At 45.3% G+C, this 24,346-nt stretch overlaps 2 protein-coding genes across 14 annotated transcripts in view; one reads left to right on the top strand and one right to left on the bottom strand.

The window, feature by feature from the left end:
• Positions 1-20,471, bottom strand: part of MAP3K13 (mitogen-activated protein kinase kinase kinase 13) — a 69,891-nt gene extending 49,420 nt beyond the window's left edge. For 5 of the 13 annotated variants that reach the window (XM_053952143.1, XM_053952148.1, XM_053952136.1 and 2 more), the window contains exons 1-2: positions 20,247-20,471; positions 11,402-11,516 (exon numbers count right to left, since the gene is read on the bottom strand). The gene's annotated coding sequence lies outside the window, so the exon portion shown is untranslated. Of the gene's footprint in view, positions 1-11,124; positions 11,247-11,401; positions 11,517-11,964; positions 12,018-19,894; positions 19,916-19,979; positions 20,001-20,070; positions 20,088-20,133; positions 20,191-20,246 lie in introns of those variants that run through there. The other 8 variants (XM_053952142.1, XM_053952145.1, XM_053952137.1 and 5 more) reach the window with 8 other exon arrangements.
• A 220-nt stretch (positions 20,472-20,691) lies between these two features.
• The window catches only part of EHHADH (enoyl-CoA hydratase and 3-hydroxyacyl CoA dehydrogenase), a 29,529-nt gene continuing 25,874 nt past the window's right edge, over positions 20,692-24,346 (top strand). Inside the window, exon 1 of the mRNA XM_053952256.1 lies at positions 20,692-21,089. Within this exon, the coding sequence (XP_053808231.1) occupies positions 20,956-21,089 (134 nt within the window). The 5' untranslated portion in view covers positions 20,692-20,955. The remainder of the gene's footprint in view (positions 21,090-24,346) is intronic.

The raw sequence follows: 24,346 nt of genomic DNA, 5'->3' as shown, positions 1-24,346 counted from the left end.
GACCCACCTGGAGCTGTTCCTCTTGCAAAACTATCCCTACAAGGACTTCCTCCCTGTGCTTCTTTCCTAACAAATTAAATTTATCAGTAAGGATCATTCTTTCCCCATCACTTCCTTGAGTTATTCCCATCCCACTCAAAACAGTAAGTTCAAATTGGTTAGATAAATCCTGAAGAAGAGTTGCTAATTAGTGTTTCTTCCTGCCTAAAATGCAAGAAGAGTCTGAAAAATAAATGAATGCATTCCATGACCCCTGTGAGATCTCCAGCTCCATTCTTCTTCCCTTTCCTGCTCTTTACTTCCCTTAGATTGCCACCTGGTCACCATTATCTGCTTCTTTCCCCTTCTTTTTCCATCAGAGAGAAGCCTATTTCCTTTCCCTACTTAAATCTTTCTCATCTCAAACTTCACTCTTTTTCCTGTGTTTATATCCACTTGTTGAAATTCAGACACCTCCTCTGCTGCCTCCACCAGCATATCTAGTCTTCCTCCTAGTCTGCAATCCTAAAGAGAAATGTAGCTTCACTAAAACCAAGCATGAAGGTTCCATTAGACAAAGATTTTACCCCAGCAGCATAACTGTTTTATTGGAATTATGTCACTTATCCCACAGCCAGCTATGCCTGAGAACTGCTCAGAATGAGAGCAGGAAACCCTTTGGCTTAGTCTTCTTCACTGCCAGTAGGAGAGCCTCATCCAGCTGCACACACTGGTAAGGTAGGGAATAGTGCACAACAAATGCTACTGAAATCTGTCCAGCCTCTGGAAAACCTCCACACAACAGGTGAAGGTCATCCAGGAGTACAGACTTTCTCTTTCAAAAGCACAAACAGATTTAAAAACACATACACTATATACACTAGTATTCATATATTTTGCCCTCTCCTCAAGGTTGAGAGTGTATTTGAGGAAGTGACCATGAAATGCAACTCCAACAAGTAGTTTTCCGCTTGTGAAAAAAATTAGGAAGAAACAGAAACCCACAGCACAGCCCTGATTAACCTCCAAGGACACAACTACTCATTGCAGGTACAGACACATCAGAAGTCTCTTTTTCACTGCATTTAGCTGCTGGGGAAAACCTTGCAATGCCAGGACAGCACCCTGGACTCTTCCACACACACCTGACACAGGAAGGTATCATCTCTGACAAAGCAGGACCTCAACTGTCACTGCTGGCTGCTCTGGATTTTCACCTTCCCAAAAGCTGATGTCATGGCATTTCTCTTTGCAAAACAATGACCTTTGCAGGTCTCTGGAGAAAGAAGCCAAGTCCAACACTAAAAAGATACAGATGACAAGGTACATGCTGGTGTGTGCTGCTACTCAAATGACAGAAAGCATTAAACACTTACACTGACACATTATGAGATGATTCTACTGTAACTGAAATCTCCTGTGACACAACCATGCCATTTTTTCTTCTGAGAAACTCACTCTGAATATACAAGGTAGATGGCACTGAGAAAAGGAAGCAGCTCCATCTCTTACCAAACACTGGTGACCTCACCCTGGTACGGTACCAAGGCTGCAGAAGGGACAACACTCCAAGGAAGCAGCTCTAGGACAGACTCACAGAACAGCTCAGGAGACTCAGCCAGTCATGCTTTGTGCCAGGGAGGCTCCCTCCTTACCAGGACCAGGGTGACACAGATACTCCCCAGCCAGGACCCTCTGCCTTAGAGGAAAGCACAGACACATTAAATAACTTAAGCCATAAAAAAACCATCAAAACCTTCTTCCAGCCATCACCAGAGCTGCATTTTACATCTTGCTTCTCACTGGAGAGCCAAAAGGAAACTTTCCTCACCTCCACTACAGCAGCAGCTCCATCCCCCCAGGACAGAACCAACTGTAAATATTGGCTGGAAATATGTGTTCCCACTGGGGACTGGCACCTGTCTGTAATTGCTGGCAGCAGGGGGGGCAGGGGAGCCTCTCTTGTGCCAAATAGCAGACAAAACAAACCAAAGAAAAAAATAATGCCACGTGCATATACTGCAGTACATGAACCTACATGGCATTGATGGGGCCACTACATCTGTGTTTAGGCTGAAATGAAAACATTTTAGAACAGCTATACTAAACTAAACTACAAAAGCTGCTTATAAGCAAAATGACTGAAAAGATGCTGTGTCCTTTATGCAGTAGATCCAAGGTGAGGAAAGGCCACAAGGGTATCAGAGATGGATCACAGGCCTGCAGGCCTGGACGTGAACCGTGGTCCTAGCAGAGATTTTTTCCATGAGTATTATAACACTAACACAGTTCATTCCATAAATACAACCTCAGCTTGCTAGAAATGCTTTTCTGACTGAGCACAGCACTGGCTGTGTAAGCTGGGTTGCAAACCTGAAGGTCAAAGCTACATGCTGACATGGATTTGTTGACTGACACCAGGAAAACTAAGAAACTAGTAAAAGGAGCACACAGGAAGAAGGCCAAAATACAACTCAGTATGTCTTGTGAAGACTAGACAAAAGTTTATGCAGGAGGAAATTTCTGGCTGCGATACAAATGTGAACTATTCCCTGAGCAATAGCCCAGTTCACCTGCTGAGTACCTGCCAGCCATTCTGTAGGAAGATAGGATGAATTTATAACCTGGCAACTTAAGGCTGAAGACATGGAGAGCAGTAGCAGGTGGCCTTTGATATCAAGGTCTTTGCTATTGCAGCTTCAGTACCTTCTCTTGCTCCAGGCAATCACTTGATCTCACATGATTTCCAGAAAGACCAAATTCTACTTAAGAGGTTGCAACAAAGCTCAGGAAACATTTTCTCTCAAAAGACATCTTGGGAAACTGAAGCAATCAGAATGATGAGGCTTTTTGCTCCTACCAAGTGCCCAAGGTAACAAAGGTAATCAAAATAAAGGCACAAAATAAGATTCTGACTGTAGATGTCAGTGTCTAATACAGGGATGATATTTCAGGGTCAGATTTTGTGAATATAATCATCTGAGATGACAAGAAGAATAATTTCCTTTAGCACATGACAGGAGCTTGCAGAGAAGAAAAGAACACTTAATGGTCCCTTCTGCCTCCCCTCTGGGTTTGCCTTTACTCTCCTCTGTAACAAACAGGTTGATCAAACTTTTTCCTTCCCACGTGCTCCCTGGGGAGGGAGGTACTGCAGACACAGGCTCGTTGCTCTCAGTAGTTTAAAAGCAAATGTGTTGTACAGATAATGAGTCTCAGCTACTCAGGAAGATATGTATTTCAACCTGAAAATCATAGAAACTAACCCTGATGGTGCAAAATATCAACCAGGGACAGTGACAGTAGGGACTGTATTTTTACCCAAGTGTGCGAATAGTTTCTCTTGCTCCAGACACATCATGAGTTCAGAATGGGTAGAAGTCTGTTCTCTAGGCCCTGCACTATCTTCTGGAAGCCTGAACACACTGGTCCTTCTTCTTGAGGTCACCCCAAAGACAGGCAAAGAGCAGGACAGAACAAACAAATGAACTGCTCAGGAGTAGTTGGCCAAGGGAATAATGGAATGAGGTATGGAGGGTTCTGAAGCCAGACTGCTGAGAGGAGAATAAAGATAAAGCACTATCAGAAATTAGTCCTGAAGATCAATCCTCAAGCACAATGCTGAGTTAGCTCCTTGCAAAGAAGAGCAGAGCAGAACATCTCCTTTAGCTAGGACCCCATTTCTTCTTACAGGTCCCTTATTGATGCTCCCCTTGGACTAGAAGGCTATCAGCCAGAAAAATAGAAAGGATCCTGCTTGTGGCTACTGGGCATACAGCCTGCACAGCTGCATACGGGGCTGTTGGCTAACACCACAACACCTTCTCATTCCTCACAGTTGTCTTGTTACCCTTGCACTTCCAAAAGAGAATAGAAATTCTGCTTCCTGAGTACTTCCCAGTGAACCACCACGGGATGCTGCAGAGAGAAGGGTAAAGATTCCTCTTACACAATCCCTGTCAAGGTCCTGGTCCTTTAATGTGCTACTCAGAAATGTTACTTCTACTGCAGTGTCACAGTCCAACACCTCAAGACATGACAGGAGAGAAACATATCTTAGGAAAAGGTGGGAAAGGTACATTTAGAAAGTAATTTATGCCACTCCTCCAAACATTTCAGTATGATCTAGACAGTGAAAGGGGTTTACTGGAGCTTCTGTGCTGCTGTGCCCTCCCTGCTTCCAGCACCAGGGAAGCAGAGCCATGGGATGAGGGTCAAACTCCTGCATGGCCAGCGTAGCACAGTTTGGTGTGATTTGGTTGAAGAGAAATGACTCAAAATGGCTCAAACATCAGGTTTGAAAGCAGAGAAAAAGCCTTTCCTGACAAACATGCAGGTCAAAGAAAATCCCATATTCTTTTGACCTCCATGTGTTACTGCAAATATTCATCTAGTTTGGGTTTGTTTTGGTTTTTAAAAACAAAGCACCAGAAAGAATGAAAATCATTCCTAATGCACTTACATGCAACATTACTCTATTTTCACTGGTAACTGCTACTCACCCTTCTTCCATTCTAAATTCTGATACTCTCCCCTCTCACCACCAAGACTGAGAGCTGACACATCCCTCACCCTTTCTTCCCCTCTTGTTGAAACCTTATTTCCACTGCTCTAATAGTTCTTGACTTAACTGGGACAAGGAAAATTATTCTGGGCTTCTCTGTCCTAGCAGTTAGTCTATTCTGTATTAACCATCCAGAGCACTGCAAAATCATACTGAAGCCCCAGGCAACCATTCTAACGCTTCCTTAATTCCTGCTTTAATCAAATTGCCCATTTTTACTGGACATCTCTCTCTAAATATATATATATATATATATATATGTGTGTTAACTTTTTGTATAAAAATCTTTCAGTGTTAAGAAAATTCAGAAAAGCCCATTTAACAGCATTCATTCTAAGAGCTCACAATAAGCTCAATTTCTACCCAACCTTAGAATAGAGCTATTCCTTATGCAAGATGGATTTTTGCCCATCCTTTTAAGCAAGATGCAAAAGCATTTATCACACTTAAGAACAGAAACTTCAGTAAATATTACACATGAATGAAATGTATAATTGCATCCACTAGTTTAGGCATGGAGCTGAAAGGCCTGGCTTTCAAAAGCTGGCTTCCAAAAGCTGGAACAATGGCTCCCTTGGCCATTGTTTTAATCTAAATTATCACATTCAGCCACCCAAGCCAAAGGAGAGGAATTTTTAGGTGCACTCATCTCAAACTCTGACCTTTACTTTGTATCACCTGATGTCCAACATCCACACCATGGCACCATTAATTTCTTTAAGGACTGCAAACTCATTTCTGCACAACCCCATTTTTCACAGCAATGTAATGACAAACTTGGTTTGGCTGATGGCAGCAGCAGTTTTTGAACAACACCAAGTGCACTTCTGAAGGGAGGAGCTCCTTTCAGAGTAAAGCAAAATGCAGACTGCAGTGACCTACACCTTACTCCATTACAGAGCTGTGCCATTTCTGGTGGTGAAACAGCAAAGGGAAATTTTCTGTACTGTAAGAAAGCAAATCCCTTGCATTTTTCAGATGGCACTGCCCAAAAACTGCCAATCATTTTAACTGCAGGAGGCAGCACACTATATAAATGTATTATGACTTTCTAGAGAAGTGCATCCAGAAAAGCCTTTACTTGGAGACACATAACCTGTCTGGAAACTCTTCTATCAGGAAAAAAAATCAGGGCTGGTTTCCACTTCCTGGAGTCTGTGCCTGAGAGAAGCAACCACAGCTTGAGTTCACCACCAAGTTACACTGTCCAGTTGCTCAGTGAACACTCACTCATCCACAAGCAAGGCATTAAGCACCAGCTCATTTTGCAGCCTCCACTCTGTCCATCCTGGGGCTGGAAACAGAGAGGGCTGGCTGAGGGCTGGTATCAGCACAGGGCAGAGCAAATAAAGATACCAGTGTAATCACCTTTGAGATAAGGCAGCCAGTGCAAGCACAGCTGTCTACAAAATACACAGCAGAGAAGCAGGAATGCAAAGTGTAAGCAGGAGTTCTGTTAGACCTGCAATTACCTGGACTGAGATACAACAACCTCTGCTACTACTGCAACGTTCTGTCAAGCAAACATTAAGTTTTCCCCTTCTTACCTTCCCTGTCAGGACAGAGCACAACCATTTAAGGGAACACAGTTCCATTTTTCAAGTACAACAGAAAAATACAAAGTAGCAGCACACAATCAGGTTTTGGATGGTAAACTATGCAGGCTCTTTTCCCTCCTAAGTTACAGCTGTAATGGAGAATGCCAGGACAAGGGGGAATGGTTTTAAATCAAAAGATGAGAGATTTAGATCAGATGTTAGGAAGAAATCCTTCCCTGTGAGGGTGAAGAGGCCCTGGCACAGGTTGTCCCACCCCTGAAATTGTCCAAGGCCAGGATGGACAAGGCTTGGAGCAACCTGGGATAGTGGAAGGCATCCCTGTCCATGGCAGGGGGTGGAATGAGATAATTTTTAAAGTCCCTTCCAACCCAAACCATTCTGGGATTCTATGAAACCATCCAGTTTACTGTGAGTCTGTTTTCTGCTCCATGTCATGTACCAATGGCAGGGTCCCTGATTTCAGCCAGCCTTGCTCAGACTCCACCCAGGTGATGCTCTGGCAGTACGAGCAACACCAGGAGAAAGAGAGGACAGAGCTCACCAAAGGTGTGTGGTACCCACTTGGAGCCACCACCTCAAACCTCTGCCACAGGGCACTTCAAAGATGGACAAACCCTTGAAGGTGGATGAAATACCAGCTGACATTGCCTGCACTTGCCTTCATAGGCTGGGACTTTAACTGGAGCACACTAGAGTGCATTAATAACAATTTTAGAAGAAAACAATACCGACTTCATTTACTTTCACAAAACCTTTGCCCTCATCTTCACTGACTAGAAGTGTCAAAGAAAGGTCAAAATAGCTTAATTCTCTTCTGCACTGGACAAAAAGGCATGAAGAACAGACAGTAAATTTAGCTTTCTTCATTTGCACTGGGGCTTAAGGAAGGAGAGAAGGAATTTATAATCAAATCGACCCCAGCACAAACTGGTTGCTTTTATCATGGTTGTGTAAACCAAATAAGAGAAATAAGAGAAAACCAGAGATTAAAGTAGAGATTAAAATGATGTATCACCTCAAACACAGTGGTTAGATTTCAGTGCAAAAAAAAATTGTGGTAACAGATATCAGAATACAAAAACCTGAGCAGCTTTCTAAACACAGCTACTCCAAAATAGCAGGATATGCAATGCTCAGGCACCAGAGAATGGAGACCAAGTCAAGTGGTTAATGAATTAAATAAAAGTGCATTGTGGTCCTTATCAGTAATGCTGAATTCTCCTTTACCTGGAAGCACTGAGCAAACATTATTTTAACAGAAATGTAATTCTGCTTCAAGATGGCAAGTGCAATGTGTTTGAGAAACAATATAATCTTATTTGATAAGGGGACCTGCAGACAAGCAATGCTACCTGGCAAATTTACAGTTTCTTTATTGCTGCACCTGTATCTATTAATCAGTATCCAAAAGTTACACATGGCCAGAACATAATCAAACCGTTTTTAAATGCATCCACACAACATTTAAATGTAGGAAAAGTATATCTTGAAAAGAGAATTGTTTTACTCACACAGCTGGAAAAACCACCGTGGGAATCTGAAACAATGTCTCCTTTTCCCTCCAATGTGATTACAGGTTTTTACAGTTTATTCTCTTCATTAAATGTCAGCCTAAAATTCTCTGCTTAGCAAAAATTATTTTCTTAACAGCAGATCTTAATAAAAAAAGGATGTGCAGTGGTTTTAGTCTTGATGCTTTCTAACTAAACTGGGCTGCAGACAACTCCTGGCACAGAAAGGTCCCAGACCAGGAGTTCCTGAAGTTTTGCTCATGGCAAGTTAATTACAGTGCAGTGGGCAAACAGCTCACCCCAGGCTGAGGCTGATTGTACACTGTGCCATTAAGGGGACCCATCAGGCCACCCTGGTGATATTTCATGTCCAGTTAAAGCAAAACAAATGGTTCCTAACACAGCTGCTGAAACATCCCAGAAAGGCCACGTTCGTCCAGCAGCCAAGTCAAATCCACTGCTGTAACACTGGCTGTAAATTGAATGTGGGGATGAATCTTATGGATCTTCTAGAGGAAACTTGGTGTGTCTCAGGCTGCTCACACTGCTTTTGTGCCACAGCTCAGCAGCACCTACTGGGCTTGCAGTTTATGACGTGGAACCCTCGGGATCCCCAGGAAAGAGAGAGAAGCACACAATGAGCTGGAATTTAAGTGTCTTTGGAGGTGGCTGGAAGGGCTTCCCTTGGCAGAAGGGAATAAGCAAAGCCCTGAAGGAAGTATCAGTAAAATAAAGATGTAAATAGAAGTTGATGCAGCTCTGCCTCACAGCTCTGACCTCCAGTGGCCTGGTCAGCTCCCCCAGAACAGTCTCAGCCATGCAGCACTGGAATCATTCTCTCTCTCAGAGAAAATAAGGATGGTAACTGATTCTGGCTGGGCAGCATCATCCAGTTTTTGCCCAAGGTTCAAACTGTCCATATTTTGTCAAGATGCAGGTTAAATTGATGGCATATTTTTGTCCTAATGAGACAAGAATTTCATCCAGAAACACCAAGGCATTTTCAAATCCCAGAAGGCCATTAGTGATGACATACTGGGGCAGACAGGCAAGGAGAGATCCTCCCAGGGACCTCTACCCCTATTCAAGGTTTATAGTTAGTACAGAAGCCTGATACAGTCAAATCTCCACATGAAAAAAAGACACAAATCCAGACTCCAGACAAAACCCAGTGGTTATCCAATATCAGAACATGTGCACACTGCAAGTCACTCTTAGGGTGCATGGGTGGGCCAGTGGATAACATGCCCTTGTCCCTTGCTGGTAGAGCTTCCCAGTGAGCACAAACACTTGAAGCACTCTGTCCCTGTCCCCATGGAACCTGCAAATCTCCTCCAGGAGATGCACCATGTCATCATACATTACCCAGAGAGGTTGTGCCTTCCACAACCCTGGAATTGTTCAAGGCCAGGCTGGATGGGGCCCTGAGCAACCTGATCTAGTGACTGGCAAGGGGGTGGAACTGGATGAGCTTTAAGGTCCCTTCCAACACAAACCATTTCATGGTTCTAGGATTCTACAGTCCTTCCTGAGCCACCTTCTTGCTGCAGCAGCTGCTGGAGAAGCACAGCTCACAGAGCTCCAGCCCTCCCTGCAGCAGCCCAGCAGGGACAAACTGCTGAAGGCTCCAGTGACAGCTCTGAACACTGTGTGCTCCAGTGCCCCTGTGGGATGCACTTCCTTCCCATGCCCTGTCCTGCAGGAGGGATGCAGCCGGAGCAGGCACCACATCCAGCCCACAGGCCACCTGGCAAGGTGCCTCTGATCAAGAGCCAAGAACCAGAACTGTTTTACTGGAAATATCTCCAAGTATTTCCCAGCTACTGTTGAAAATCCCTCCTCGAACAAGGCTGGAACAGCTCCTGGCTCCAGTGCAGGTGCCTCTCCCCAGCTGCACACCGTGAGAAGTCCCTGTGCTGACAAAATCTGCTGGGGTTGTGATAGCAGCTAAGAAAACAGTGAGTAAACAACACACAATAAATAAGAACAAGTACTCAGAGCAGGAATACCAGCACAGCCTGATATTTACTTAATGACTCATCCAGAGGAGGATCTGTCCCTTTAGGCTTATGGCCAGCATGAGAACAGGTAATAGGAGAGTGTATGAAATCACTGGAGCTCAGCTCCTCCTGACCTCTGAGAACAAAGAAGCCTTAGAACAGCAAAAGATATCCTCTTTTCACTCTTCACTCTGTTGCACAATCTTTCTCCACAGAGTGAAGTCACACTTTTTACAGACTGGGAAAGGAGAAAGCAAAAGACAGAGAAAGTATTTCTGCCCATCCACACAACAGCAAAACACAGACTACACCAGAAAAGGTATTTCCCAGTGATATTCCCTAGCTTTACAGGGTTTTTGGCAAAAGGTTCACAGATAACATCTGAAGAGGACACTTGGAAAACACAAGCACTTAGGAACAACAGGAGAGCTTTTAGAACTCAGTCACACCTTTTGCTTTGGGGCTTTCAGGCTTCCATCCTTTTGTGCAGAACTGTGCAGATCATACCAGATACCAAAGAGCACCAATGAATGTGAACAGTATTTTTCTCTCCAGCTACAAGACTTTTCTTCCTCAACAAGTAAAATCCCTGACACTACATCCTCTTGTACCTGACAAGTCCTACATTCCTGAGAGGCTCTGCTGCTACCAAATATACGAATGTTCAAGGAACTCACATGGCTAATAAGCTTCAAATCTATAAAAGCATATGAAGAGTTCACTCTAGGCTGAACTTCTATTGGGATTTTTTCCTCACATGGAAAAGCAATTATGTACAAAAGGCCTGTGACACCAGTGCTGAACATTTTCAAGCAATTTCTGTGCAGGCAGAATGACAACTGACAACCACCTATTTTTCACCCTTTACACTCCACTATTGACTTTGAGTTCAGAGCTCTTAGTTGGCTCATGCCAAAAAAAAACCAGAAAAAAAAATATTAACAAAGTAGCCATCAGAAAGGCAAATTTAATTAAAAAATAAGAATTAATGCTGCTAAGTGGGCAAGCTTAGGCCTACATAGCTCATGGCTTCTTTTTATATGTTATTTATTAAAGTGAGAGTAAAGTCTAAACCAAGATATTTTAAACCTTAACTGTCTCGGAAATTCTGGTTTTATTTCAATGTTGAGTGCAGGACTTATGTAACATTTCCCATTTTGATTTCTGTTACTAAAGGATTTTAAAACAAAACTGTACGGTCACTGCCTACAGCCCTAAGGGGCTGAGTACAAAAATAACATAAAAGATATCACAAACTCTACAAAATACAATTCTGATTTAATTTCATTCAAGCATTATGTTCTTTACTTTGGGGAAATTACTTTATCATCTTTGATAGCAAGCACTCTTCAGCTCTTCTGAGCACTGAAAATATCATTTGAGGTACAACTGGAACAAAACTTGAAAATGCTTTATGTAATTTAATACCCTTGTCAAACTAAACCAAAGTTTGTCTTACAAGCTTAACTTTCTAATGCAGCAAATAAAACACCTACATTTTCTCCACTCACCAGAAAATATCCGTGTTCCCAATGGCTCATCTCTTTCACTAAGCACTCCAGCTTTTTCAAAGGCTTCTAAATCAATGATAATTCATTAGTGGAAAATATTCCCTGCTTCCTCCCTGTTTCTCCTGGTGATAAAATACACATTTTCACAAGCAAGTTTCCATGGGTTGTGCCAGCCCAGAGAGGCAGTGTCAGGCCAAGCTGGAATGAGGGTGGATCCACCTTTGATTAAGGCCCAAGACATCAGGCAGCTCATCTGTCACATACAAAACCTACTCACCTTCAGGACATGTTATTTTCCAGTAGGAAAGTGTGAAAAGGCTCATTTCGGAAGATGTAATGGTCCATCGGTTTTTGTCCCTTATTCTCTTTGCTGTTCCTCCCAATTTGGTGTTCTAGAGATATAAAAAGAACTTCAACTTAAAACACAGCTCAGATAAACACTAAATTTGTCCTGCTTTTTACCAAGCCCACTGAAAGGTCACCTGAAACCCATCTGATGATCCAGTCGCTGAATTACTGCTCTGTTATCTCAAAGAAGGCTGTAAGGAATTATTTCCTCACCCTTGCCACCCTCACAGCTTACACATCTACCATCCACAGTAGCATACTGAGAATTCATCCTGACTGAATTCATCCTGATTGGGAATGGGCAAGGGACTTATTTAAAGTCATACTGGTGCCAGAACTGAGAATTACACCGTGTTATCAAAAGTCCCTTTTCACCTTGCCTGCTACATCTGACATACTGACATATATTTACTACACTCAGATTTATCTCAAAAACATAAATACTGAACTGTTCCACTGAATTTTGGTACAATTCCCTTGATGACAGATTACCTTCCTTCTCCTCACCACAGACACTTGGGTCCAACTGTGCAGCACAACCAGGGCACTTCTCACCCTGTTTGGGACTAGGAGGAGTTGGACATATGTTTGCAAAATTAGGCTGAAAAGGCAAAGCAAAAACACTGGGAGTGTAAATGAGCAAATGCCACGTTAGAAGCAATTTCCCTGGCAGTCCCATTTTGCAGCCAAAATAATTAGATCACTAGCAAGAAACATCCCAAGTAGCTAAATGGTGTGTTACGAGAATAACCAAGGTCACTTCTCTTACATCCGGCTTTCTAAAAAGATGCCTCCCCCAAAAACTTAACCCTAGGGCTCCATTCAAATTAAAAATTCACTGTTGATGTACATCAATACAAACCAAATCAAAGTATTCCAGAGCCTGCCAAGTGCTGACTGCCCAAGGAAAGGCCACATGCCTTCTAAGTGAGAGAAATCTCCAATTGAGAGCCACCTAAACTCTGAGACTGCTGCTGCTGGGTGTTCAGAGATAACTGCCAACTCATTAAAAACCCACATTAGAAGTTTATTAAATATGCAAACATTAATGGAATTGGACTAGCAGCTACTTAGGCAGATAAAATTTCAGCGTGGCGCATCCCGCAGTTCCCGTTATCGATGTTGTGTCCTTTTGGAAGCGTCTGTGAAAGAGTCACAAAGTTGCTCAAGGCAGCGAAACCCTTCAACTCTTTCAGATTACTCAGGTCACACTCTGAACATTCCCACTAGCCTAGAAAAGACTCCTGCTTCCCAATAATTACAGCTCAGTATCTACTGTCCATTTGCACTTTCACACTTCGCTGCTGGAGATGCAAAGTATCCCCAAGAGTTTTTCTCCTTTTGGGAATATCTGCAGGACAAGTCCCACACCTCTTTGCAAGCTCACAGGTATAGAGGTTTTACACATATCCCAAACTCACAGTCCTTGTCAACTTGCTGCTGGAAGAACTACAAAGGGAAGAGCAGAGTGTCACACAGACAACAAGGATTAAAGAAAAGTGCTTTAAAAGCAGCTCTCCTGAACTTTAGGTGACTCCACACATGCAGTGTGTGTAGAGCTCTGCTTGGAGCTCCTTCTTTCAGCTCTCTCAAAACACAAGCATCAGTCCCTCCTGCAAACACCACTCTCAGTACATTTTGCTCCACAAAATGCAGTTTCATTCCTGGGTTACTCTGCAAAGTCCCAGTGCCTGGGGAGTGTCTCAACAAACCTCCAAGGTTTTGCTGTAGAGTGACATCAGACTTGGAATCGTTCTTCACTAATGCTATCAGCATAATCTGAGTTAGCCTGAGAAAAAGGAGGACAAGAAATATCACTCAGCACACAGAGAATAAGCAAGCCCCTAAGAGTCCCTAATGGACCTCCAGGTGACTGCCAATTGCCTTGCCCTCTCAGTGGCTTCAAAGAATGTCTGGAAGATTTAATCCTCTAATTATGGAAAAATAAGTGTGGCCTACCTAGCACCACCTTCTTGGAGATGTGAGGTTTCAGCAAAAAGAAGGAAATGAAATCGTAGGGAATAACCTTGGAAAAAGCATGACTTACAGGGGAAGAAGGGAAATGAAGGAGTATGAAATGACCTCTAAAGAAAACACTGAGCTTATTGAGCTCAAAGAGGCTGAGCAGGTTCTTTACCACCACCTTTCCTGGTTCCAGTGACAGTCTGGAGAAGTGAGGGCTGTTGTAATTGTCAACAGCTTCCCAGAACCAGCACATGGGATGCAACACTGAAGTTTGTGTTTCTTGCAGTCCTGCAACCATATGGGCTTCTCAGAATAGAAGGTTCAAGGATGCCTTGGCCAAGAGGGATCAACAAAATCCCCCATCCACCACCTGATGCAACACCAGGCATCACATGTTGCAGAACCTTGAGCAGCAGCCAGTCTGAGGTCAGGCACACAATAGCCTCCCACTCCATGAAACAGGAAGCCAGGGCTTAGGTTTAGATTTTTTAAAGGAGAACTGAATTATTTTGGAAATTAAGGCAAAGAGAGACTTGAAGGTAATCTGGGTACTGAAAAGGGACCTGCTCACATGGATTCCGGGTGTCTGATCTTTGCTACTTCAGTGTGTTCAGAAACACAGAAAAGCAGCCAGCTCATGGCTGGCCCCAAGGTCAGCTATTCTCTGACAAAGGAAAGGAAAACCCATACAAATCCTTTTACCTCTCAAGACACATCATGATGACTTTCTGTTGCAGACAGTACATCATGGCCCTAGACACGGTAAAAAATGACTGTGCAAACATTCCCTAAGGCTCTGAGCACTAGGAGGCTTCTACACAGGTATGTGCTCTATCAACTGCCCATTTGGTCAGTCCACTGAGCTCAACTTGACTGCACTACACAGAGCACATCAATAGTTTGGATTATCTCTGCCCAGAGAGCTCCTGCCTGCAGGAACATGCAGTGGATGACTGAACACAAAAATAATACTTGTAGGTTACAGTCAGCACCCTTGTTCTGCCCACCAGGCTGGAGGAGGAAACTCTATCCATGAGAACACACTAAATCAGTTAACCAGCACCAGTATTTCCTCCCAGTACAGACAGACAAGCACATTGAAACTACAGGACACTGTGCCTTGGGGAATGTAAATAACCCATTAAAGAAGAGCTCTGTTTGTAAGGGAAGCAGGGAGGTCACAGTGCTCTGTGTCAGGTATATGACACACTGACCTGTGCTCAGGGACACAGGAGTCCTTCCAGCAGCCCTACAGCTACAGCAACTGCTAAACAATCTTATTCCCAAAGTGGTGTCCCAGTGCCACCAAGCAACACGGCGAACTTTAGTGTCCAGGTTGTAAGGAAAAGAGATAGAAAACAAATGATTCTGTGAAAACTCAGCTATCCATCTGCCACCTGCTGAGGTCCATGGCACCACCAGCATGAGAGCCCAGCACTCTCTTTCCTCCACCAACATGGAGGTGTCAGGCTGACCTTAAGGCAGCAGCAGCACTGGGTACACAGCATCAGTGGGATACTCCTCTTTGAGGGATACCTGAGTAGCCCAGACACAGGGAAGGATAACATTGCAAGGAAATGTCATCCCCCTTAGCACGGAGCCATCCTGCCACAGGCCAAAGGTCACAACTGTAGTGGCACCAGCTAAGAGAGTGACAATGCGACCTCACAAGACAGGCTGGCACACTGATCCGGAGATACGGGTGCTGGGGACAATGCCCTTTATCCATGAGTTGTAGGGCAAATCTGTTGAGCTAAGATAGAAGCAACCAAAACACACAAGTCTCTGAAATGTGGACAAGGTGTTTCCTGGCAACAGTAACAAACCAATGGAGTAAAATGAATGTTTTCTCAGCACTTTGCTGTCGGGTGACCTCGCTACCACCCTTCTGCCGGAGACAGGATCCTCTCTGACAGAACCACCACCAGCAGCTGACCCAGCACAGTGACCAAAGCTGACACTGCTGCACTCCCCTCTGCTTGGCTCCAAGGTTGGATTCCTGACCACCTTCTCCCCAAGGGAACTCCAGAAATAGCCTCTCCTCACTCAAGGGAGTCCACGCCTGAATAAACCACAGGCAGAGGCCTTTGTTCACAGCCCACACCACAGCAGCTTGCCTGCTCTGGAGGTGGATGCGAGGAGAAATGTAGGCCACACATGCAGAGAAAGAGACATCCCGAGTTCAGAGATGCCAGAGATCCCATGGGCAGAGTCAGGAAGTGAATGCCCATTAAAGCAGCCTGCAAGTGCTGGGGTACAGCTCAACATGAGCCAGGCAGGCTAAGGGCAAAACACACCTCATCAGAAAGGTAAAAACTTGTGGGCTATTTCCCCCACTAAACTGCCTGATGAATCATTAAAGAATATCTTTGTGATGTAACTATTCAGACTTACACAAAGAAGCCTTGTAATTAGCTCTCAAAGTAATCCTCTGGCCACCATCTGGAGCTCAGCCTAAACCTTGACCTCAGTCACACCAGACAGCCACACATCCGTGACACACACCTGACAGTGAGTCACACTGCTACACTGCATTCACAAAGTGGAGAAAGTTGACAGGAACGCTAAAAACTCGAGCCACTTTTTACTCTACAGGGTCTTCAGTTCACACCCATCACACTTAAGGAAATGGTTTCAAAAATAAAACATTAAAAAGCAGGAGTCATCAACCCAATCCTGCATCTAAAACAAAATGTTTCTTCCATCAAAACCTCAGTTTATAGTAAACAAAGTTGACACATGACATACCCAACCTTCTTCCAATAACACAGGAGAAAAATCTTCCTAGAACCAGATTCTGACAGAAAACAGACTTACCACAGATATAAAATAACTTATTCCCCCAGGTATAAACAGCTCAAAATATTTTACTATTAAAGCATGGCAAAATTCTTTTACCTAAAGCACCATAGATGACTGGATGTTCTTTTTTTTTTTGCTAAAACCTTCTGATTAGTTTGAAATTCCTGTTCCCCACGAGCAAATAAAATCTAAGATGCCTACCACCTATTGTAAAGCCTCTTAGCTAGAGAAAAATTAGTTTTCTTTAATATACAGCTCTATGTTGCTTGCTGAGCTCCCCACAGCAAAGCAGTCAAGAATGATACATGCCACATCAACAAGAACAAAATTTATCTTGTCAGTCCCAGAGGAACTCTATTTCCAATGAAGTTTAACAAGCAGATTTTAGACTTTTGTAAAAAGTTCACAAAACAAGGAAAGACAGATGGAGCAGGCTGAAAGTGCTGAAACAGTTATTGCTTAGTTCATATCTGAGAGCAAATCTCTGCAAGAATGAGAAATGTTTATTTTTTCTAGGGATCACGTGTCTATAAAGCACAAAGAGCCTTCTGTAGTAGGAGCCATGGTCCCAGAGCAGAGACCTCCTACCAGCTGGGCTCCTGGCACACACAATTCCCTCCAGCTCGAGGGATGGTGAAATACAAATAAGAGCAAGATTAGAACAGACCACCAGACGTGGCACCACCAGGGAGACCCCAAATTCCATCATTTCACTACAGAGAGACACACTGGGGCTGTCACCACCGCCAGGTACAGACATGGTTGTCTCCTCACATCATGCAGACTCCCAGCACTGGACATGGGGACACTGGGGGGGTTTTCTGAGCCTCCTCTGGGACCACTCCCCAAAGCCAGAGTGGCTTCAGTTTGGCAGGAGGTGGTTTAAAGTGATTATCTTTGCCACAACACCCTTCTCCTGGCTGCAGCTTCAGCAGGGATTACTCAAGACCAAAGTTCTACACAAGTCAATATTTAACTTGAGCTCTGCACTGCTGAGACCCACCTGAAATATTTGATATAGTAATTTATTAAAGCTTATTAAAGCTGCCATTTCTAACAAAAAAAAATAACAGGCAAGTTATCTTCTTCATGAGAACTTGTAAGAAAAATTCTACAGGGACAGTAGTTAGATCCAGCATAAGTAATTTTAATAAGGGAACTAAAGGAAAATGCTTCCAGGAAAGGAGATCTAAAAACAATGGGAGGTGTACACTGCAGGGCAGGTTCAAGGCAGGGGCAAGAGCCACCCTGCAAAAAGCATTTAAAACTAAACCACACCAAGGTCTGGAAATTCAGCATTTGTTCCAGAAGTAGTATTTTAACATTGCAATCAAGCCATTAATGTATTTCACAAAGGCTTATATCTGTCTTGCACATTACAAGGAGAAGCATTTATTCTCCACTAATTACCACTAAGTATGACCTGCTGTACTAACACAGACTTTAAACTAACACAATAAACAAAAGTGATTTTTTCCAGGTTAATTGCTCCTAGTCTTAGTGAGGGTAAGAAAGTGCTTATATTAAAAAAAATTCTCTGCATGCACCTGATATAAATTTTTGCCAATAGTCTCACCTTCTATATTTTTGGAGAGCTTTCTGCTGTGAGAAACAGCTGTTAACATATAATTCAGGCCAAAAGTGAGCAACAGAGTAATTCCTCCTTTCCTACATCTGTTTCAATTCTTTATCCACCTGTTCTCTGTGATTTCTTTATTTGCTGTTAGCACTCCCACCTTCACATTTAGCAAAAACTGTTTTTGTTCTCTAAACAAGAACATCTGTTGTAGCAATGATTCCTGTGGAGTTTTGGGTGAAAATCACCACAGACAGCATTCTAAAAATGCCCCAGTTCTGTATTTCTAACCCTTCACAGGTACCAGTTTGGTCAGAATCCAAAAGGAAACTTTGTCAGGAAACAAAAATACTTCTGCTGGGAAAAAGTGAAAGGAAGAGGCTGTATTAGGCGGTATTAGGAACATCTTGAAATAAGGAGTAGTGCACAGTTTTCATCCCAGAAAAAAAACAACAAACACCACCAAAAAGCCAAACCACAAACACCAGGACCGTCCAGCAAAGTGTAGCCTAAGGGAATACTTTCAAGAGCAGCTTAACTGGTTTTGATCCCTGTCACTGCCTAATGGGTGGGCCTGCCTCTCCCCGTTGGATGCACAGGCACAGACACACAACTCCATGGATTCAATTTCCATATGGTGCTAATTGCCAGTGGGTTTGGCACGTGAATCCAGCCCACCACACCACCACTTACACCTGCACTCGAGGAGCAAGGAAAACAGACAAGCAAAGGGATGGAAAAAAGGGGCACAGGGCTCCCCTTTCCAGCAGTAATATAATATCAAACCAGTTCCTGAAATTCCATGCTTCCAGACCCATACAGTTACCAAAAAATGCAAGCTTTCACAGCTCAAATGCCTCCTTGGAGCAATCACATCACAACTTCACTCTATCTTGAAGTGAATGCAGAAAGTATTTACCTTTATTTTTCTGTTCTGCTTCAAGAATGAGATCAGTATATTAAGAGCAACCTACCTCTGAAGCAGGTAAAACTACAGGTTAAAAGAATAACTGCAAGTGAAGTCACAGCAAGGTCTCAGCATTTTCCAGCAGCAAAATTCCCACAGAGCTCAAATGAGGAGGCAGGTTCCTGTCTGTTTTATCTAGAGGTTTTATTTACATTGCATTACACCTGCAGGTGTTACTTACACCCAATTGCCATCCATTTAGCAAAAATGAGGCACAGCATGAGACTGTGCCCGGGGCAGCGCCCTTCCCTACAAGGAGAAAAGAGGAATGGTTTGGATTGGAAGGGATTTTAAAGCTCACCTCATTCTAGCCCCTGCCATGGCAGGGAGACCTTCCACTATCCCAGGTTGTTCCAAGCCCTGTTCAACCTGGCCTTTGACACTTCCAGGGCTGGAGTAGCCACAGCTTCTCTGGGCAGCCTGTGCCAGGGCCTCAGCACCCTCACGGCGAGGAATTCCTTCCCAATACCCCGTCCATCCCTGCCCTTTGGCAGTGGGAAGCCATTCCCCTTGTCCTGGCACTGCAGCTCCTGCCTTTCCTCGTTAACTTAAGAGCTGCACTTCTCTGGGCTAAGCCACATAGCCCAAGTGAAGCATCCACTAATCTCATCCCATCCACTCTCCCAAACTTCTGCCAGGTGAGAGAAGCATCAAAACTCCTACATTTTTTTTTTTTTTTTTTTTTTTTTTTTTTTAATGGAGAGGGCACAAAAACACTGCAGCTTGTGCTGGTTTTTGTTGCTGTCAACAGCCCCCAGACAAGATTAGGACAGACACCACAGGCTTAGCTCCGGCGGGATTCGCTCCAGGTTGTCTGGCGACCGACTGAAACGCTTCCTGCTGCCCGGAGAGCAGCGATAACACCCCGGGACTGCTCACCTGCCTCAACACCGCCAGCACCTCGGCGGCGGCTCTGACCGCTCTCTCAAATTGGAAAAAGTCCTTTTTTTATATCAAACATACAAGCGTGAGAGCTCCGCGCCTGCAAACTGCTCCTCAGGAGCGCAGTTTCCTGAGCACCCCGAAAGCCGGGCACCCCCTTCCCCGAGTGTCCCGTGCCCCTCAGCACCCCCATTCCCCGAGCACCCCGCACCCCCGAGCACTCCGGTTACCTGCATACCGCGTTCCCCGAGCACCCCGCACCCCCGAGCACCGCGTTCCTGGGGCACATCATTCCCTCAGCACTCCGTCACTCACACACGGCGTTCCCTGAGCACCGCGCTCTCTGCGCCCTCCGTTCCCGGCGCCTCCCGTATCCCGAGCTCCCCGTTCCCCGCGCAGCTCGTACCCCGAGCTGCCCGTTCCCTCTGCAGCCCGTATCCCGAGCTCCCCGTTCCCCGCGCAGCCGTACCCCGAGCTGCCCGTTCCCTCTGCAGCCTGTACCCCGAGCTGCCCGTTCCCTCTGCAGCCCGTATCCCGAGCTCCCCGTTCCCCGCGCAGCCTGTACCCCGAGCTGCCCGTTACCTGCGCAGCCCGCTCCCGCAGCTCCGCGTCCCCGGCCGGCTCCGCCCCGCACCGGACCCGTAACGTCACCTCCGGCAGCGCGCCGGCTGCGGGTGGGCTTTAAGGCGGGGGCGGGGCCTGAGCGGTGTGGGTGGGGTGACGGGGCGTGGCCGAGAGCCGCAGGAGCACGGGAGGGGTCTGAGGGGCGTGGGCGGGACTTAAGGCGTGTGGGCGGGGTCTGATGGTGGGCGAGAGGGTCGGGGCGTGGGCGGGGTCTTGGGACACGGGCGGGGGTCTGAAGGGAGTGGGCGGGGTCTGAGGGCTGGGGTGTTGCGCACGTGGGCGTGGTCTAATGCGGCGTGGGTGTGGCCTGCGGCGGCGCGCGGGCGGGTTTTGGGCGGGAACGCGTGAGGCGGCCTCGGGCCGTGCCCGTGAGGGGCCGGGCACAGCGCGTACGGCGGGACCCGCAGCCCCTCGGGCCGTGCCCGTGAGGGGCCGGGCGCAGCGCGGACGGCCGGACCCGCAGCCCCTCGGGCCGTGCCCGTGAGGGGCCGGGCACAGCGCGGACGGCCGGACCCGCAGCCCCTCGGGCCGTGCCCGTGAGGGGCCGGGCACAGCGCGTACGGCCGGACCCGCAGCCCCTCGGGCCGTGCCCGTGAGGGGCTGGCTGGTCGAGGAGGCCACCTCGGGCCGTCCTTAGGTGCTCCCGACGAGCCCTGGGCCAGGCGGGATGTGTGTAGGAATCCCAGCTGGCCCGGGCAGGGCTGCCGAGAATTGGGGCAGCATCACCTGCGTGGGCCGGCACAGACAGACGAGCACCGGACTCGTGGCTGAGTGCGATAAGGGCGGCCAAACCACGACTCGGTATCTGAGGTTTACCCTGTTTTCGAGTACTTGGTGACAGCAGCCCCAGTATTCTAATATTACCTGCTAATTCCCTCAACACCGGGTTACAGTCTTATGTGGCCAAACTAGATACTAATATGCCAGGCTTTGACCAACACTTAACACTGTAGTTCACTGCTGGACACAAAACAGTTTCTTTAGTGCTACATCAACGAATCTGGAATGGAGAATAGAAAAACGTATCGATTACATGTAACTTTTTGACCCCTTAATTGACAATGTTACTGTCTCCTTCCAGAAATATCCCTCCACAGCCACTTGTGTCGGTTTTATTACGAGCACATGAACATTTATGTCACATCTCAGCCTTCCACAGCCATCACCTATTGTCTTTCAATCCAACTCTTCGCATTGTTCCCGGGTGTTGGATTGTTCCACAGGATGCCAGTGCAGCACAACAGCACCTTGAACCACGTGTAATGCTGTGAGTGAGGGCACTGTCACTTTGTTCTTTGTCCTGTGGCGTTCCCAAGTCTTCTGTAGTATTCTTGGTTGCTCCTAAGAAAATCCATGTTGATTTAGTGCTCAGGGAATGGGATCCTTGGAGCACTAAAGTTTTCTGAAACTGCTCCGAATTTCCCTTCATGCTTGTATTTTCTGCTTAAATAGACAGTTTTATGGTGAAATAGGGAAAAGAGAGCAAATTAATAGGGCAAAGATGAGCACTAACATCCATCCACCATTTATAGGCATGACAGCAAGCATCCTTTGCTGGCTTTGCTCTTTTATGGATAAAGTCCTGCACAGTTTGTGGTGATATTGTCCATTGTGAACAGCACCTGTGATATAAACACACACACACACACACAAAGGAAAACCACAGCAATGCCTGTCAGATAGCATTAAGTGTTTGTGTGCTCTCATGTTAAAGAATTCTGAATCATGCTCCCAACTTCCCCAGTGGAAGTTGTAACAGCCACATCCATCACACCCTGATTTTCACACCAAGCAAGGAAAGGTTTTTGCTGCAGGCCACTGATAGTCTGGGAACAGTTTCTCAGAGAAACTGTGGTCGCCCTGCAAATGTCCAAGGTTAGGTTGGATGGGGCGTGGAGCAACCTGGGATAGTGGAAGTTGTCCCTGCCCATGGCAGGAGGTGGGAATGAGATGGGCTTTGAGGTCCCTTCCAGCTCAAACCATCCTGGGATTCTATCATCCCACAAGGAAGGTTTCTCCCTGCACAAGCAATACCACGGCTTGCCAGGAGGTGTTGCTTTGAAACCACGCAATTATCAGAGCTCAAAATTCATGAGATAGGCTTGTAATATTAAAAATAACCAACATACTTTGTTCTGGAAGGCAAAAATCGTGGTTCTACCTTTGAAATGGCAATTTTTGTTTAAGACAATTTAGATCTAAAATGCCCAGCGTGGCACAGAGTGAGATAAATACTGAACAGACAACCCACTCAGTGGGAAATGCTGTGAGTTTGAACATTGCTAACTTATCTATCAGACCAGCTTTATGTGTGCAAAGTTGTCCATGGCTTTGTGTTTGCAGGGCTGGATGCTAAAATATACAGAAATGCAGACCAGGCTTGATGCAGTGGGGAGTTTCAGAGGCGTAATCCTGGGTTTCAAGAAGCCAAGGAGCAGAGTAAAGCCTCAATAAAACAAAAGTCCTTCAAGGCCAGGTTGGACAGGGCTTGGAGCAACCTGGTCTAGTGGAAGGTGTCCCTGGCATGGCAGGGCATGGAATGAGATGAGCTCTAAGGTCCCTTTCAACCCAAACCAGTCCATGATTCCATGCTAACAGCTGTCGTGCTCACAGGGCTGTGTTGCTGCTCTCCACACCTGCACACACACATTTTAAACAAAAATGAGCTGTTTGTTTCTAAGGGGGAATGCAGAGTTGGGTATACAACTGTTCTCCACCTGCATACTAGGTTTTAAGTTGTTAAATGTAGTAACAGGGACAAAGTTAACTATGCATTTAATTATGCCCTGCCTTACTTTAAAAGACAAAACAGGAATCAAAGATTCCAAGATATTTGAAAACCTTTTTTACTACAGAAAAAAAAAAATCCTCAAAGGATACCCAAAATAGGGTAGGATAGGACAAAAAGGTTTTTAAATATGTCTTTATCACATCAAACTAAAATAACCTTCATGGCTGACAGAAGCTGTGGCTCTTCAGCAGAAATTTTAACTGTGCAATAGGATGTTATTCCATGGCCCACAGTGTACCTTGCTGTGTTGTTGTAGTTATCACACTTGCTCCAGCTGTGCCTTTGTGAGAGCTCTCTGTGCCAGCCCTGAGGCACTGAGGCTCTGGGAGGCTGGGTGTTTGGAAAAGACAGTTTGGAAAAGAAACCTAAAGTTATCAGAGGACACCTCCTAAGGGTGTGATAACAAAATAATTTTCTGATTCTGAAAATCATTTTGTGATCAAATGTTTACCAGTATTGGCTTTTACCGCACATGAAGGGATCAGCCAAAGATTACAAAGGTTCAACAACTCTTTTTACAACAGATAATTTTTAAGGGGGATTTAAAAAAAAAAAAAAAAGTCATAGCTGTAAAAGGGAAAGCAGAAGACAGTTCTTGTTGTTGGATTTAGCTGGCCCTCCAGGCTGTCATTTCGACAGCAAGGTGTAATTCAGCCCTGAAGTTTAGACCAGCTGATGATAAGAACCGGTAAGTTTTCAGAGTTCCTGCCCCTCTCAGCACTGTGGCCATGGGCTTTACCACAAATCTCCACTCAGACTGCACAATACAGCTGATAAGACCTTCCATGCTCCCCAGAGGTTGTTCCCACAGAAATACTCTACTCCTCCAGCTGGGACATTACTGCACCCACCTTTTCCAGTCTCTCTGGGTGCAGCTGTCAAAAAAGCATTTTCCAGGAATTTCTGTTTTGTGTGCATAAGGTTAGAGCAAATCAAGGTGCTTCTTCTGGAGTACCTTGCAGCACTGATATACTGGAATAAAAATTAAGCTGAGGCTCCTATAAATAAAGCACTTGTTTTTGTCATTCAGCACTTCCTGAACAGGCTGATGATCCCAGGGGGCTATAGGAGACTTGACACATTTGTGTTGCTCCAGCTCAGAAAGAAGCAGGAATATTTTTTTTTTTTTTTACTATGGCAATTTCAGAAGACAAAGCACAACATTTCCATCCCTTGAAATCTGTTCTTTGGTAAAAAATACCCTCATTCCCACTTCTAGTACTGGAGTTTCTAAGGATTTGCTATTCCTGTCTTAGAAGCTTTTTTC

Source organism: Vidua chalybeata, chromosome 10, assembly GCF_026979565.1.
Source record: "Vidua chalybeata isolate OUT-0048 chromosome 10, bVidCha1 merged haplotype, whole genome shotgun sequence".
Taxonomy (NCBI): domain Eukaryota; kingdom Metazoa; phylum Chordata; class Aves; order Passeriformes; family Viduidae; genus Vidua; species Vidua chalybeata.
The sequence above is the reverse complement of the archived record's forward strand: the minus strand, read 5'-3'. Positions and strand labels throughout refer to the sequence as shown.